General features: G+C 46.2%; 1 protein-coding gene across 1 annotated transcript in view; it reads left to right on the top strand.

Moving 5' to 3' along the window:
* SLC12A8 (solute carrier family 12 member 8) overlaps positions 1–14,900 on the top strand; it is a 129,664-nt gene that overhangs the window by 15,398 nt on the left and 99,366 nt on the right. The window contains exons 2-4 of the mRNA XM_065943302.1: positions 3,063–3,209; positions 8,299–8,490; positions 12,829–13,060. Coding sequence (XP_065799374.1) covers positions 3,063–3,209; positions 8,299–8,490; positions 12,829–13,060 — 571 coding nt within the window. The remainder of the gene's footprint in view (positions 1–3,062; positions 3,210–8,298; positions 8,491–12,828; positions 13,061–14,900) is intronic.

Below are 14,900 nucleotides of genomic sequence, written 5' to 3'. Positions count from 1 at the left end.
CTTTTTCACTTTCATGCTAATATGTGTTTGGCACAGAGCTCCTAAAACCCTTGGAATTCCCTAAGTGATAAGATGTCTTGATATTTATAACAAATGCATTTCAAGCACAACTGGGTTTATATTAATGAGGTGGCTTTTAGAACCATCTAAGGATGGGAGCTGTTTTTAGGGGAACCAACCATGTAATTAGAGGGTTGGAACTTGGAAGTGATAGAGTTGGAGGTTAAATCAGTCATCAGTGACCAGTGATTTAATCAATCATGCCTATGTGGTGAAGCCTCCTAAGAAAACCAAAAAAGAGGGTTTAGAGAGCCTCTGGCTTGGTGAGCATATGGAGATGAAGAGAGGGTGCCGCCCTCGGAGAAGGTGTGGATATCCCAGGCTCTTTCCCCAGCCTGGCCCTGGGCATCTCCTCCATCCGGTGGTTTCTGAGTTCTAGCCTTTCATAATAAGCTGGTGATCTCTGAGTTCTGTGAGCTGCTCTAACAAATGAATTGAACCCAAGAAGTGGGTGGTGGGAACCTCCGATCAACAGCCCCTGGGAAGCTGTTTACCTTCCCAGATAAACACAGATTACAGCCTGAATTTGGAATTGGCATCTGCTGGACTGAGCCCTCGATCGTTGGATGACACCATCTCTGGATAGATGGTGTCAGAACTGAGTTGAATTACAGGACACCTAGCTGGTATCAGAGACTTGCTTGACAAGGGGAAAACACATACACATTGGAACTGGTGTAAGAACTGTACCAGCCCTGGGGCCACGCTGTTATTATGCAAGGGGGCTGGTTTGAGCTGTCTCTCTCTGGCTAGTACTCTCCTAAAAGGTCAACACTGGGGCCACCAAACTCATTTCAAACCACGCATGCCTTTACCTACAGCTTTATTCTGAGGGTGAAGATCTCCTAAAGTTTCTGCCTCATTCATGTGTGCGGCACCTTTAAGGCTGGTTTAGTCCAATGAGGTCCGGGTAGTGAAAGACTTTTCATATCCTATTAGGTAACTAAACAAATAAACAAAACAGCCCTTCAGAGTGGAAATATGAAGACTGTGATGAATGATGAATAAAATTTCTAGAATCACAACAGGAATTTTAAGGATAAAGCAGGTGGTGTTGCTGTTGAGTTACTAAATTGTGTCTGGCTCTTTTGTGACCCCATGGACTATAACCCACCAGGCTCTTCTGTCCATGGGATTTTTCTGGTGAGAATACTGGAGTGGGTTGCCATTTCCTTCTCCAGTAGATCTTCCCGACCCAGGGCTTTCCTGCCTTGGCAGACAGGTTCTTTACCACTGAGCCACCAGTACTTAAGCAAAGTCCAGGTGTTAGAAATTGCATCATAAAGAGTGAAATTTAGGAGAGAAAAGAGCAAGTGAGCTGTGGTGCAGGTTTTACAGTTTGAGTTGGGGAACTGCAATCCAGCTGTGGACCTAGGGCAGCTGTGTCTCTCCTGGGCTGTCTTTCCTCAGCAGGCTGTAGACAGGGGCCCTCTCCCCGCCTGCCTCGGGGGCTGATGTGAGCACCAATGGAGGGAATTGATGTGGAAGCTGAAACCACTCTCTAAGTTATTATACCTTGTTGCTATTGTTATGACTGTTTCTAATAAATAATAGACCTGCAACAAGTCATGGTAGGAAGTGAACATAAGCAGAGACAGGAAGTTGGGCCAGGTCCTGGGTTTTGAGATTAAGATCCTGGAAAGCAGTCTTATTATACTTACCCCAAGGTCCCTCGGTACCATTTGTTTGAAGACAAGCATAGGTTGGCAGGGTCTTTGCTCTGAACCATGATCACTGTTCTCTTGTTTATTGACTTTCAGGAGATTGCTCATTAGTAGTTTGCTAAAGACAGATGAATAGAAATACACAGAGATGAAAGGCATTCCAGCTGGTGTCAGGGACTGTCAGAGACTCCAAGGAGTCCCCCGGCCCATCTGTCCCATGTGGCTTCATTGATGTCTCTGATGATTATTTGAGGCCTTTTCTTCCTCTATCGGTGCACAATACAAGGCAGGAAGCCTGGTATCCTCTCCTTCTGTTTTAACTGAGTATAGCTTGACGCTGGGCTTGGTCCTAGATCATAGGCTGTTCTCAGATGTTCAGGGGCCTTGTCCCTGACTCTGGACCTCCGATTTCCCCTGTCACTTGACTTTCCTGCCTTCTCTCTGAAGTTACAGCTCACACACATGCACCAGTCAGGCTTATTGCTCACAATGGGTCTTAACTGGGTGCCTCTCTCCCCGGTCCCCAGATGAGAATCACTCATCACTGTTGTGGCAGGTGGAGGCCATTGGAAGACTCTAGTGATGTTTGAATTTAATTACCAAACCTATGCAGAAGCAGTTCCTAGTGTGAGTGGCTACTGATTTTAAGATTATTTCCATAAGTTTTAGTCTTTCTAGTAAAGAGTTTCTGTATGAGTGCCTTTGTTATTTTTGAATTGGAAAAATGAGCAAAGTGTCTGTTTCACCGCTTGTTAGCCTTCATTCCAGACAACTGCCAAATGACGCCTTGGGATTCTGTGGTCTGGGGTGAAGGGGCACTTAGGGATCACTGTCTCAGTTCATGTTCAGTGAGGAACACAGACACTGCCCTAGGTTCTTTAAACAGAGGGAATTTAACATACAGAGTTCATCACACAAGTGTTAGAAGGGTGGGAGCAACAAAAAGCTAAGTAAGGGTCCCCAAAGACTAGTAACTGCTGGAAGCTGCTGTTCCTCCCCGGGAACAGAGGACTGAGAGGGAGGATGGCGTCACCCAGAGCTCGTGACCGCTGTCTGAGCTGGAGCCCCGCATCCCAGGCTCGCCCACGTCCCGGTGGCTGGAACTCAGTCATGTGGCCACACCGCCCGTAAAGAGGCTAGGAAACAGTCTCCTGAGTGGCCAGAAGGAGAGGGAACAAAGTTTGCTGAGCAGCACGTTTGTGCTGCATGCGGGCATAGGAATCGCAGTGCGCGCAGGCCTGTGTGGCGTGGAGAAATGCAGAGCTTTAAAGCTGACTTCTCCCAGCACCCCCCCCCCCCCACTGCTGTTGTGTTGACCGCTGTGTGCCCTGTTTTCAGGAGGCCCTGGCCCAGCCCCAACCCTGGTGGAAGATCCAGCTGTTCGTATGGGAGCCAGTGCTGTTCGGGACCTGGGATGGTGTGTTCACCTCCTGCATGATCAACATTTTTGGGGTTGTCCTTTTCTTAAGGACCGGCTGGCTGGTGGTGAGTGATGAGCTGATAGCCCTGGAGCCTCTGCTGGGCCTGGGACGTGGAAAGTTCTGTCGCCCTGGGGTATTCCACAGAGTGCTCGACAGATTCCTAAAGCACAGATGCTCCAGAGGCAGGAAACAAGATCAAGCAGGTGGAGTAGCTAGCGTTGCTTCTAAATGAGAATCCTGAGAACCTGGGCCTCAGACAGAGGTTCATGTGGAAGCCTCCCCACGGATTTAACTACAAAAATGAGAGCCCAGAAGTCAGGGTGTGTCTCGGGTGGGAGTCGAGGTGGGTCAGAGAGAGCAGACTCATGGCAAGTTTGCCTCCAGTTTGTGACCCTCTCCAGTTTTCCTGGTGCCCTGCGACTTGTCTGATGCCCCGATTGGAGAGGCAGAGGGAATTGTACAGACCTACAGTCCTCCTCTATGCCTTTCTCTTTGCTTTCACTTCACTTCTGACACTACTGGTATCAGATATGTGTTTTTTCCCCCTCACCAAGCAATTGTGTAACAGCAGCTGAGTATCCTACAATTTAACTCAATTCTAACACTATCTACCTGGAGAGAGCATCATATGGCACAGGTTAAGGGCTCAGTCCCATGAAGCTGCCCCCACCTACTTCAGCTGCCAATCACAAGTCTAGGTTGCCCCTGTGCTTCAGGGGTCCCTGACACCTCCCCAAGATTCAGTTCTCTTGCTAGAGCAGCTCACAGAACTCAGGGAAACACTTGTTTATGTTTGCTAGCTTATTAAAGGATATGATAAAAGATATAGATTGATAGACAGATGAAGAGATCTGTAGGGCAAGGTCTGCAAGGGTCCTAGGAGCAGGAGCTTCTGTTACCGAGGAGTTGAAGTGTATTACCCCCCTGATATGTGGATGTGTTCACCTACCTGGAAACTTTCTGAACCCCACACCTTGTGGATTTTTATAACAAGTTTCAGCATACACGATCCATTATTGATTCCATTTCCAGCTGCTTTCCCTTCTCTAGAGAAGTGTGTGTGCATGTTGAGGATGGTGGTGGTGGAAACTCCAAGCTTCTAATCATGGCCCGGTCTTTCTGGTGATTAATCCCCACCCAGGAACCTACTCATAGCTGCCTCGTTAGAACAAGAGATGCTCCTAGGGCTCTTACCTCTTAGGAGTTTACAAGGGTTTTAGCAGCCCTGGGTCAGGGATGAAAAGTGAAAAAGTGTTAGTCACTCAGACGTGTCTGACTCTTTGTGACCCCATGGACTGTAGCCACCAGGCTCCTATATCCATGGGATTCTCCAGGCAAGAATACTGGAGTGGGTTGCCATTTCCTTCTCCAGGGGATCTTCCTGACCCAGGGATTGAACCTGGGTCTCCTGCACTGCAGACAGATTCTTTACCATCTGAGCCAGCAGGCTCAGGGATGGGGTCAAACACTAATATTAGAATGACAGATGTTCCTAGTGCACTTGTCACTGGAGAAATGACAAGGTTTCAGGGACTTTCTTCCAGAAACCAGGTGCAGAGACCAATGTACAGTTGACCCCTAAACAATATGAGTTTGAACTACACACTCCATTTATCCTTGGATTTTTTCAATCAGTACTATAGTACTACATGGTCCACTGTTGGTTGAATCTGTGGATGTGAAATTGGTTAGGGAGGGCTGACTATGGAACCTGAGCATTCACAGATTTTGGTATCTGAGAGCAGTCCCAGAATTAATCCCTTGGGGATAACTGAGGGATGGCTGTATTTATTTTCTGTCATCTCACAGAGGTAGAGAGAGGTGTGTGTGTGTGTTTATTGTCAGATTTTGGCTCATGTGATTATGGGGGCTGACAAGTCCAAAATCTGTAGGGTAAGTGAGATGCAGGTAAGAACTGAGTTGCAGGTTCTTGAGTTGAAAACTTAGAAACTTAAATATTACAGTCTGGAGACCAAATTCCTTCTTTTTTGGGAAACCTCAGTCTTTGCTCTTAAGGCCCTCAACTGGTTGCATGAGAACTACCCATATTAAGTAATTTATTTTACTTAAAGTCAACTGATTGTACATATTAAACACATCTTAAAAATACATTTATGGCAATTTCTAGACTAGTGTTTGGCTAAAAAACTGGTCATTATAATCTAGCCAAACTGGCACATAAAATTAACTGTCACATCTGTAAATTCTAGGGGATGAGAGCTTCACTGTAGTGGGGTATATGGGATTCTTAGCCCTCTTAGGAGGCTGGGTGAGGCCAGCCCTTCTTCAGCTCTTGCTCTTCTCCATACCCAGGCCCGTAGCTTCAGGTTCTACCTTTAACCAGAGCCTGAAATTGGGTCTGAAAGTTTTCTTTATTAATGTGCGGAAAGCTTAGAGCAGGTTTAGTAACTTCTCTGATGTGGATGGTGTGAATCCCTGCCTCTCATACTCCTCCAAAACTTACAGGGGAGCCCTTACAAAACACAAAGCCTCCAGCTCAGATGCCTTGTGCTAGCAGGCACTCTCAGGCTTCTGGGATCGAGCTCTGGTTTTTCCCCTTCCTGGGGCCACCCCTCTGCCCCGCACCTCCAGCCTGTGTCCTAGGGAGGCCCAGTCAGTTGCCTGCTGTGGCAGAGGACAGCCTGGCAATGACGGCCTGGGCCTCTGGGCTCTGCCTTCTGCAGGGGATGGTTACAGAACAGTGGAAGGAGGAAAGGATAGGCTCTCTTTATCTCAATTCTTAAATTTTAGGGCCTCCTCTTAACTTTTCTGCTGGGTGGTTATTTTTTGAGAAGTGGCTATCTAGAAGTGTGCTTTAGGTACATCCCCCAAGTGAAGTACAACTTGTATAAGTTATCATCTATTGCTGCATAAGAAATTAGTCCAGTACTTAGCAGCTTGAAGTCACAAATTTGTATTTATCTGGTTGTTACTGTGATTCAAGGATCCATGAGCAACTTAGCTGGCTGCCTCTGGCTCAGGCTTTCTTATGGGATTGCAGCCAAGCTGTCATTCAGGGCTACAGTTTCATATGAAGGCTCCACTGGCAGAGGATCTGTTGTTAAGATCACGATGAGGTTGTTGTCAGGCTTCGTCATATCGGCCTCTTCACAATGTTGTCTCAATACCTGCAGCTGGTCTTCCCCAGGGCCAACAACCTAGAGTGAGGAAGCAAGTGCCCAAGATGACAGCCGAGGTCTTCTCATACCCTTATCTCAGAAATGACATCTCATTACTTCTGCAGGGCTCTGCTCACTAAAAGTGAGTCACGCCATCCAGCCCCCACTCAGGGAAGCAGACTACACAAGGGCCTGGATGCCTGGAGCTGGGGACCCCCAGGACCATCTTTGAGGCTGCTACCACACAAATACATCCTTTTGCCCTAAAGTTATCTCTCCTTTTCAATTCTGACATTAGTTTTGTCTGAAAAATCATATTTGAACATGGAAATAAAGGTAAATGTGAAATGCCAAAAATAAAGTAGAGCTTTTAGGGGATAACATAAAGTAGAGGTCATACCCAAGTCATTTTTAAACAGAAAATATTAATTCTAAAGAATAATTTGGCAGCATATTTGTAATTTGAAAAATGTTGTAGTGGCAGTTTTGATGTGAAAACGTAAAGATGGATACAGACTTTTAAAAATTATCCCTTGTAGACGATTTAAGAGTGTGAAAACAAAGGAAGAGAATAGTATAAGTTCATTAAAAATATAAAATCAACAAAATAAGTAACTTCCTGAATAAAACATAACTGAATAAAACCTAATCCTTTAGGTACCATGTAGTTTACTGTGACAAACTTTAAATCCATTTTTTCCCCTTCTCTATTAGTAGAATCATAGTTTTGCTTGGTATGGCATTACTCTCAGCTGAAAATCCAGTAGATTAACAAATACAATAATCCCACTTCATTCTCCAACCTCCATCTATATAGTTGTCAAAATAAAAATGAAGAAAATATTTACCTTTTTCTCCTCACCACCCACACTGTTTTTGTTGCTGTTCAGTCGCTCAGTCGTATCCAACCCTTTGCGACCCCATGGACTGCGGCACACCAGGTTTCCCTGTCATTCACCAGCTCCCAGTGTTTGCTCAAACTCTTGTCCATTGAGTCGGTGATGTTATCCAACCATCTCGTCCTCTGTCGTCCCCTTCTCCACCTGCCTTCAATCTTTCCCAGCATCAGGGTCTTTTCTAATGAGTTGGCTCTTCGCATCAGGTGGCCAAAGTATTGGAGCTTCAGCATCAGTCCCTCCAAGGAATATTCAGGGTTGATTTCCTTTAAGATTGACTGGTTTGATCTCCTTGCAGTTCAAAGGACTCTCAAAAGTCTTCTCCAACAATGCTTCTTTGTTCATTTATAAAAAGTCTTTCATATAAATTAACCAATTTTTCAATGCATTGAACTTCTAAACACTCAAATAACTTTCAGATGATAAGCATGTTTAAATGTCAGAAGAGTGAGAGCAGAGTAGGTATAGTAGATGTGTACCGTGCGCACAAATGAGAGAGAAATGGAGAAGGCAAAGAAACTGCCCCCTCCCCAACCAAATCCTGTGTAACCCTGGAGTACACAGCCCAGAGGTAAGATGGGCTTGGAAACAGACTCAGCAAGACAAGTGCTGGGACGGGCACTAAGCCCTGGGTGCTGCTGGAGCCGGGAGGAAGGGATTTGGGGACAGCTTCCTGGAGAAGGAAATGGACCCTGTCTTGAAGGATGCATTGGAAGGGGATGCATTGAAGGATGGCAGGGAAGAGGAGTGGGCAGGAAGGCATTCCAGGCAGGAACCTCATGGGTAGGAGGGTGGAGGTGAGGGAGCAGTGAGGTCACCACTGGGACACCCAGTGCATCTGTGGGGGAGTTGTCGGCTGAGGGATGGGAGGGTGGGGAGGTGGAGAGGGGACAGACCAGGAGGGGCCTCGTGGGGGTAGGATGTGGCTTTGACTTGACTTGTCAGGGCTTGGAAGTCTTGCAGAGTTTGCTGCAAGAACACTGGGCTTATCTGGAATTTCTTCCAAGCCTCACCCCTGTGGTGCTGCCTCTGTCTTTTCCCAGCGGGCTCACCTCTGAGGGCATGGGGGTGGTGGTCAGTGCTCCCCCCGTGCCCTGACTCTGACCTGAGTCCTTGCTCCCTCCCCGCCCCCCCGCAGGGAAACACAGGCGTGCTTGTGGGCGTGTTTCTGGTGTCCTTCGTCGCCCTGGTGGCCCTGGTCACCGTGCTGTCCGGCATCGGGGTTGGGGAGCACTGTGGCGTGGGCAGCGGCGGCGTGTACTCCATGATCGCCGCGGTCCTTGGCGGGCAGACGGGAGGCACCATCGGGCTGCTGTATGTGTTTGGACAGGTGAGGCTGCTGACCTGCGGAATGGCTTCTCTTGACTCACCATCTGCCGCCTTCTCCTCATCCACCTTCCGCCTGCCCCCTTGCCCCCACCGCTGACCTGAGAGGCAAGTGGATGGTTGAGGGAGCTCAGAGCGGAGCCGGGCTCTGGTCCAGGGCCCTGACCGTTAGCCTCCAAGCCTCCTCCTCCTCCACCACCTCTGCCTCTGGAGTCCTGCTGCTGCCAGGGAGCAGGGAGGTGCGGGCGGGGGCCCTCCTTACAGCCTGCTTGGGGAGGGGGTGCACAGCAGTGGCCGGAGCCCGAACGGCAGCTGGGTGGCCTAGTCCCTGGGGCACTTTTACACCGAAAAGGGGACATTTCGCCTGTGCCAGGGACTTCCCGAGAAGCAGACAGTTCTCAAATGAACCGGAGCTCTCTAGGCTCATTGATGGCTTGACGGCCTCAAGAGGGAGGCTGAAAGCCCCTGTGTGGATGCCCTGTCTGAGAAGGAGAATACTAATGAGGGGGCCCCTCACCAGGGTGGACGGAGGCCCTCAGAAAACCACTGAGGAGAGAGAAGTACTGAAGCATGTTTAGCTAAAACACAGGAATGGTGACCTAGTGCTGAGGAAACAAGTGCAGACATTAAGCAGCAGGTCTTTGTGAGGACTTCTTGGACTGAAAAGGCTTTAATGATGGTGCAAAGGGTGGTGGGTGGCTGAAAAAATAGTTTAAAGAAAAGAATCTGTCTAAGAAAGAGTACAAGAGTCTCCTCAAAGAAAGCATCAGTCCGTTCCTTTTATTTTTAAGCAGCAGGGACAGGATATTGTAGCAAAAATACATCTGATTCTTCAACAGCACAAAACTCTGAGTGTGTATGTGTGTGTGTGTAGGACAGATGCATAAAAGGCAGACACATGGTCAGTGCACTCTTAAAAACCCCTTGCCTTTATGGAGAAAGGTCTTTAAACAGGGTAGTTTGGGAGGTGAGCAATAAACAGTCAGTTTACTTTATTACCCCGGAGATTTATATACTGATTTTTTTTTTTTTTTAACTTTGTTTTATAGCCAAGCAGGCTGCAAGAGGGACAAACAGCAGTCCTCATTTCCCCTGCTTCCTGGGGTAGACAAAAAGCTCAGCTCTTGAAGCAGACACCACAGACAGGGGACCAGTGCTAGTGGACGGGAAGCCCTCCCTCCTCACGCCCCCCACCCTGCCCTCCACCTTCGAAGAGAGGAAGTCTCCTGAATGTGAACTGACTTGGGAGGAAAAGTGATCACAAAGATGTTTTCTGAGAGTAGGCAGCCCCTCTTGAAAAGCCATCACACTGACAGCCTTGCTTGCTTACTTTCTGTTGCTTTGGGACCCAGCCAGAGATACCTGTGCCTCTCTGGTCAGTGGCCTCAGCATACCTCTGCCTGACCTGGGCTGGGCTCTCTGATCAGGATGTGGCTCTTTTCATTTGCTGCTAGATACAGCATGCTAGCATTTTGTTGAGGATTTTTGCCTGTGTATTGTGAAGGATATTGATCTGTAGTTTTCTTGTGATACTGTTGTCTAGTTTGGGTGTCATGATCATACTGGCCTCACAGAATGAGTTGGGAAGTATTCCCACCTCTTCTTCTATTTCTGGTAAGAGTTTATGGAGGATTGGTGTTAATTCTTCTTTAAACATTTGGGAGAGTTTGGTGGTGAAGCCATCTAGTCCTGGGCTTTTCTTTGTAGGAAGTTTTTTGATTGCTATTTCAGTCTCTTTACTCACATAGGCATATTCTGACCTTCTGTTTCTTCTTGAGTTTTGGTAGTTTATATCTTTCTAGGAAATTGTCCTTTTTATCTAGGTTATCTAATGTTTTGGCATATAATCATTCATAGATTCCCTTATAATCTTTTTTTTTGTAAGATTGATAGCAGTGGTCTCCCTTTCATCCCTGATTTTAATCATTCGAGTCTTCCTCTTTTGTTGGTCAGTCTAGTCAAAGGTTTGTCGGCAAAGAAGCAATTTTTGATTTTGTTACTTTTTTCTATTCTTTTTCTGACCTCTGTTTCATTTATTTCTGCTCCAATTTCTATTAGTTTTTTCCTTCTCTTTCCTCTGAGTTTAGTTCACTCTTCGTTTTCTAGTTTCTTAAAGTGGAAAGTTAGATCATTGATGTGAGACCTCTTTCTTCCAGAGAGTGGTTGGGGTTTCTGAGGGTCCTCATTCCTGGTTCTTCAGTTCAGTTGCTAAGTTGTGTCTAACTCTTTGCGACCCCATGGACTGCAGCACACCGGGCCTCCCTGTCCATCACCAACTCCCGGAGCTTGCTCAAACTCGTGTCCATCGAGTTGGTGATGCCACCCAACCATCTCATCCTCTGACATACCCTTCTCCTCCTGCCCTCAATCTTTCCCAACATCAGGGTCTTTTCCAGTGAGTCAGCTCTTCGCATCAGGTGGCCAAAGTATTGGAGTTTCAGCTTCAATATCAGTCCTTCCAGTGAACACCCAGGACTGATCTCCTTTAGGATGGACTGGTTGGATCTCCTTGCAGTCTAAGGGACTCTCAAGAGTTTTCTCCAACACCACAGTTCAAAAGCATCATTCTTCAGCACTCAGCTTTCTTTATAGTCCAACTCACATCCATACATGACTACTGGAAAAACCATAGCTTTGACTAGATGGATCTTTGTTGACACAGTAATGTCTCTGCTTTTTAATATGCTGTCTAGGTTGGTCATAACTTTCCTTCCAAGGAGCAAGCATCTTTTAATTTCATGGCTGCAGTCACCATCTGCAGTGATTTTGGAGCCCCCCAAAATAAAGTCAGCCACTGTTTCCACTGTTTCCCCATCTATTTGCCATGAAGTGATGGGACCAGATGCCATGATCTTAGTTTTCTGAATGCTGAGCTTTAAGCCAACTTTTTCACTCTCCTCTTTCACTTTCACCAAGAGGCTCTATAGTTCTTCTTCACTTTCTGCCATAAGGGTGGTGTCATCTGCATATCTGAAGTTATTGATATTTCTCCCGGCAATCTCAATTCCAGTTTGTGCTTCCTGCAGTCCAGCATTACTCATGATGTACTGTGCATATGCGTTAAATAGGGTGACAACATACAGTCTTGGCGTACTCCTTTTCCTATTTGGAACCAGTCTGTTGGTCCATGTCCAGTTCTAACTGTTGCTTCCTGACCTGCATACAGGTTTCTCAAGAGGCAGGTCAGGTGGTCTGGTATTCCCATCTCTTTCAGAATTTTCCACAGTTTATAGTGATCCACATAGTCAAAGGCTTTGGCATAGTCAATAAAGCAGAAATAGATGTTTTTCTGGAACTCTCTTGCTTTTTCAATGATCCAGCAGATGTTGGCAATTTGATCTCTGGTTCCTCTGCCTTTTCTAAAACCAGCTTGAACATCTGGAAGTTCGTGGTTCACATATTGCTAAAGCCTGGCTTGGAGAATTTTGAGCATTACTTTACTAGCATGTGAGATGAGTACAGTTGTGCGGTAGCTTGAGCATTCTTTGGCATTGCTGTTCTTTGGGATTGGAATGAAAACTGACCTTTTCCAGTCCTGTGGCCACTGCTGAGTTTTCCATATTTGCTGGCATAGTGAGTGCAGCACTTTCACAGCATCATCTTTTAGGATTTGAAATAGCTCAACTGGAATACCATCACCTCCACTAGCTTTGTTTGTAGTGATGCCTTCTAAGGCCCACTTGACTTCACATTCCAGGATGTCTGGCTCTAGGTGAGTGATCACACCATCGTGATTATCTGGGTTGTGAAGAGCTTTTTTGAACAGTTCTTCTGTGTATTCTTGCCACCTCTTCTTAATGTCTCCTACTTCTGTTAGGTCCATACCATTTCTGTCCTTTATTGAGTTCATTTTTGCATGAAATGTTCCATATGACATTAGAAGAATGTGCTGCTCACTTTTTTTTCTCATTTCTAAGTTTTAGGTAATTTAAAAAATAATAGTAACACATTCAAAGAAATAGAGAAAACTCTGAGGTTTGCTTCAGTGCCCTTCCAAGGCTCTGAGATAGGACCCCACCCCCACCTTGTGTTTCTGTTCTCTGTTTAGTTCTTCATGGGAGAGTCTCAAGGTCTCTTTGGCCCAAAGCCCCATCTTTTTTCTCTCATAGTCTTTTAATGTTAGTTACCACTGATAGTCATTCTCCCCTGTGGATGGTGGGAGAGATGTAGGCAAGAAGGAAGCGGGCCCCAGGAAGTGCTCCTGGGGTAGAAGGGCTTGTTTAGCCCCCTTGCTGCGTTCTGGGTGTTGAATTTCGAAGGTGAGCAGGGTCCCCAGTGCCGGGCAGCCCTGAGGCTTTTTTTTTTTTCTTGGTGACTCTTCCTACCTGGAGATGCCTGTCAGTGTGTTGCAGGTGCCATGTACATCACCGGCTTCGCTGAATCCGTGTCAGATCTGCTGAGTCTCAGGAATATCTGGGCTGTGCGAGGAATTTCAGTTGCCGTGCTTCTGGCCTTGCTGGGGATTAACCTAGCAGGTGTCAAATGGATAATCCGCCTCCAGCTGCTGCTGCTGCTCCTGCTTGCCGTGTCCACCCTGGACTTTGTGGTGGGCTCTTTCACGCACCTGGACCCAGGTAAGCCTTTGGGAGTTCAGTCGCAGACCTTAGGGGGGTCTGCACTGCTTCCTAGATGTCAGTAGGTCTGAGTATGCAGAACGACCCCTGATAGCCTTTGCCTGCAGTGAGCGTGTGCTGTGCCTGGAGCAGATGAGAGTATGTCCTGGTGCAGCTTCTCTTGTACATTGTACATCTTCCCTTGTACATTGCTTCTTTTTATTTTCTTTCTGTTAGAAAAAAAGAAAATTTCGATAAGGGAAAGAATAAAGTAGAACTGCTTTAGACAAAGATAATTTCTTGATAGGAATTGTAGATAAACAGATTTGGGAGTAGGGAAGGTAATAGATTTTAATTTTATCTGTCCTATTATTATTATTATTTTTAAAGGACTTGATGTGAACATAACAAATGTTAGCAAATGTCATTTCTGGGAAATGCAGACAGATGTATGATTATATTTTCAATATTGATTTTTTATTTTTTAAATTTTTTTCTTTATTTTTAAAAATTTTTAAATTTTTTCTCCCATTTATTTTTATTAGTTGGAGGCTAATTACTTTACATACTGATTTTTTTAAAAAACAAAAATATAAATCCACTAAGCTTAAAGAACGACAGCAAACAGCTGGATATTCTTTTGCACCATTGGAAATGGTGTCATATGTTGGTTATCAATCGCTGTTTACTCTAATCCTGGGTTTCTGCAGCCTTGATGATGCCTGGCAACTCTAATCCTAATTCCTATGCCTTGAGTTAGAGTCTGTTACGCAAAGTGTCCATAACTGTATCAATGTGATTTGTGATTTGGGATGGTTTGGCATCAAAAGTCTTTGTTTCTCTCCAGAGTACAGAACTATTCCTGGGATGCTGTAGGAAAAAGATAACTACCTGATATTTCACACTTTGGGGACTTTGTATTTTTATGGTGATAGTGACTGGACATCTATGTTGGAATATGGACAGAGAGAGGGCGATGGGGCCACTAGCTGTGTTAACAAAGAAAAAGGAAAGAGATCAGGAGCACAGAGCAGCCATCTCTAATGGTGGTGGCAGCGATGGCAGCTATATCGGATGAGCACTTCTGTGCCAGGCATTTTGGCTAGCACCTCCCAGGGCTTATCTCATTATCATAAACTCATGGAGGAGAAACCATTACACTCCTTTTACAGATGAGGAAAGTGGGGATTATATAGTTTATAGTAACACTTGGCAGAGCCAAGTATGAAATGGATCTGTTTGATGGTAAAGCTGTGCTCTTCCCTGAGATGGGAACAGTCACCGTCTGTCTGTGGTATCGGCTCTGCTTTTCCCCTTCAAGGCTGCCCCTGCGGTGTGTTCTAAACAGTCGCATCTTTCATAAAAGTGTTGGTTGTGGAAAGGTGAGAAGTCAGTTGGTACACCCTGATCTAGCCTTTCGATTTTTCATATGTTAAGATTCTTTTGTGGGAAAATAGTCACTCGCCTGAGCTCCTGAAATGCCCCCCACCCTCTGGCCTCCTGGTCCATCCCCCAGAACCTCCAGATGGCCCCATGATCCAACATCTAAAGTGTTAACCCCTGTGCAGTGCGGGACACCCAGGCCCACTCCGATGCTAAGGGCCAATGGGGTGTCCAGACTGATCACCTCGAGCCTGAATTTTGCAGCTTCCTGAACATTTGCAGCATCTCCTTTGGAGAGAAGGAGTGATTTTTCTTTTCCTGGCTCTGCACCACGCTGCTGAGACAGTCCCCATCCTGAGAGAGACCTGCTGGCTGTTTGGCCATCAAACTGTCAGTGAAGAAGAGAGAGGATGTATTCCAGCCGCTTTGCCTGGGTCCCTTCCCCACATTGACATGGTTGCTGAAAGAGCATAAGTAG

This window comes from Muntiacus reevesi, chromosome 8, assembly GCF_963930625.1.
Source record: "Muntiacus reevesi chromosome 8, mMunRee1.1, whole genome shotgun sequence".
Lineage (NCBI taxonomy): Eukaryota > Metazoa > Chordata > Mammalia > Artiodactyla > Cervidae > Muntiacus > Muntiacus reevesi.
The sequence above is the reverse complement of the archived record's forward strand: the minus strand, read 5'-3'. Positions and strand labels throughout refer to the sequence as shown.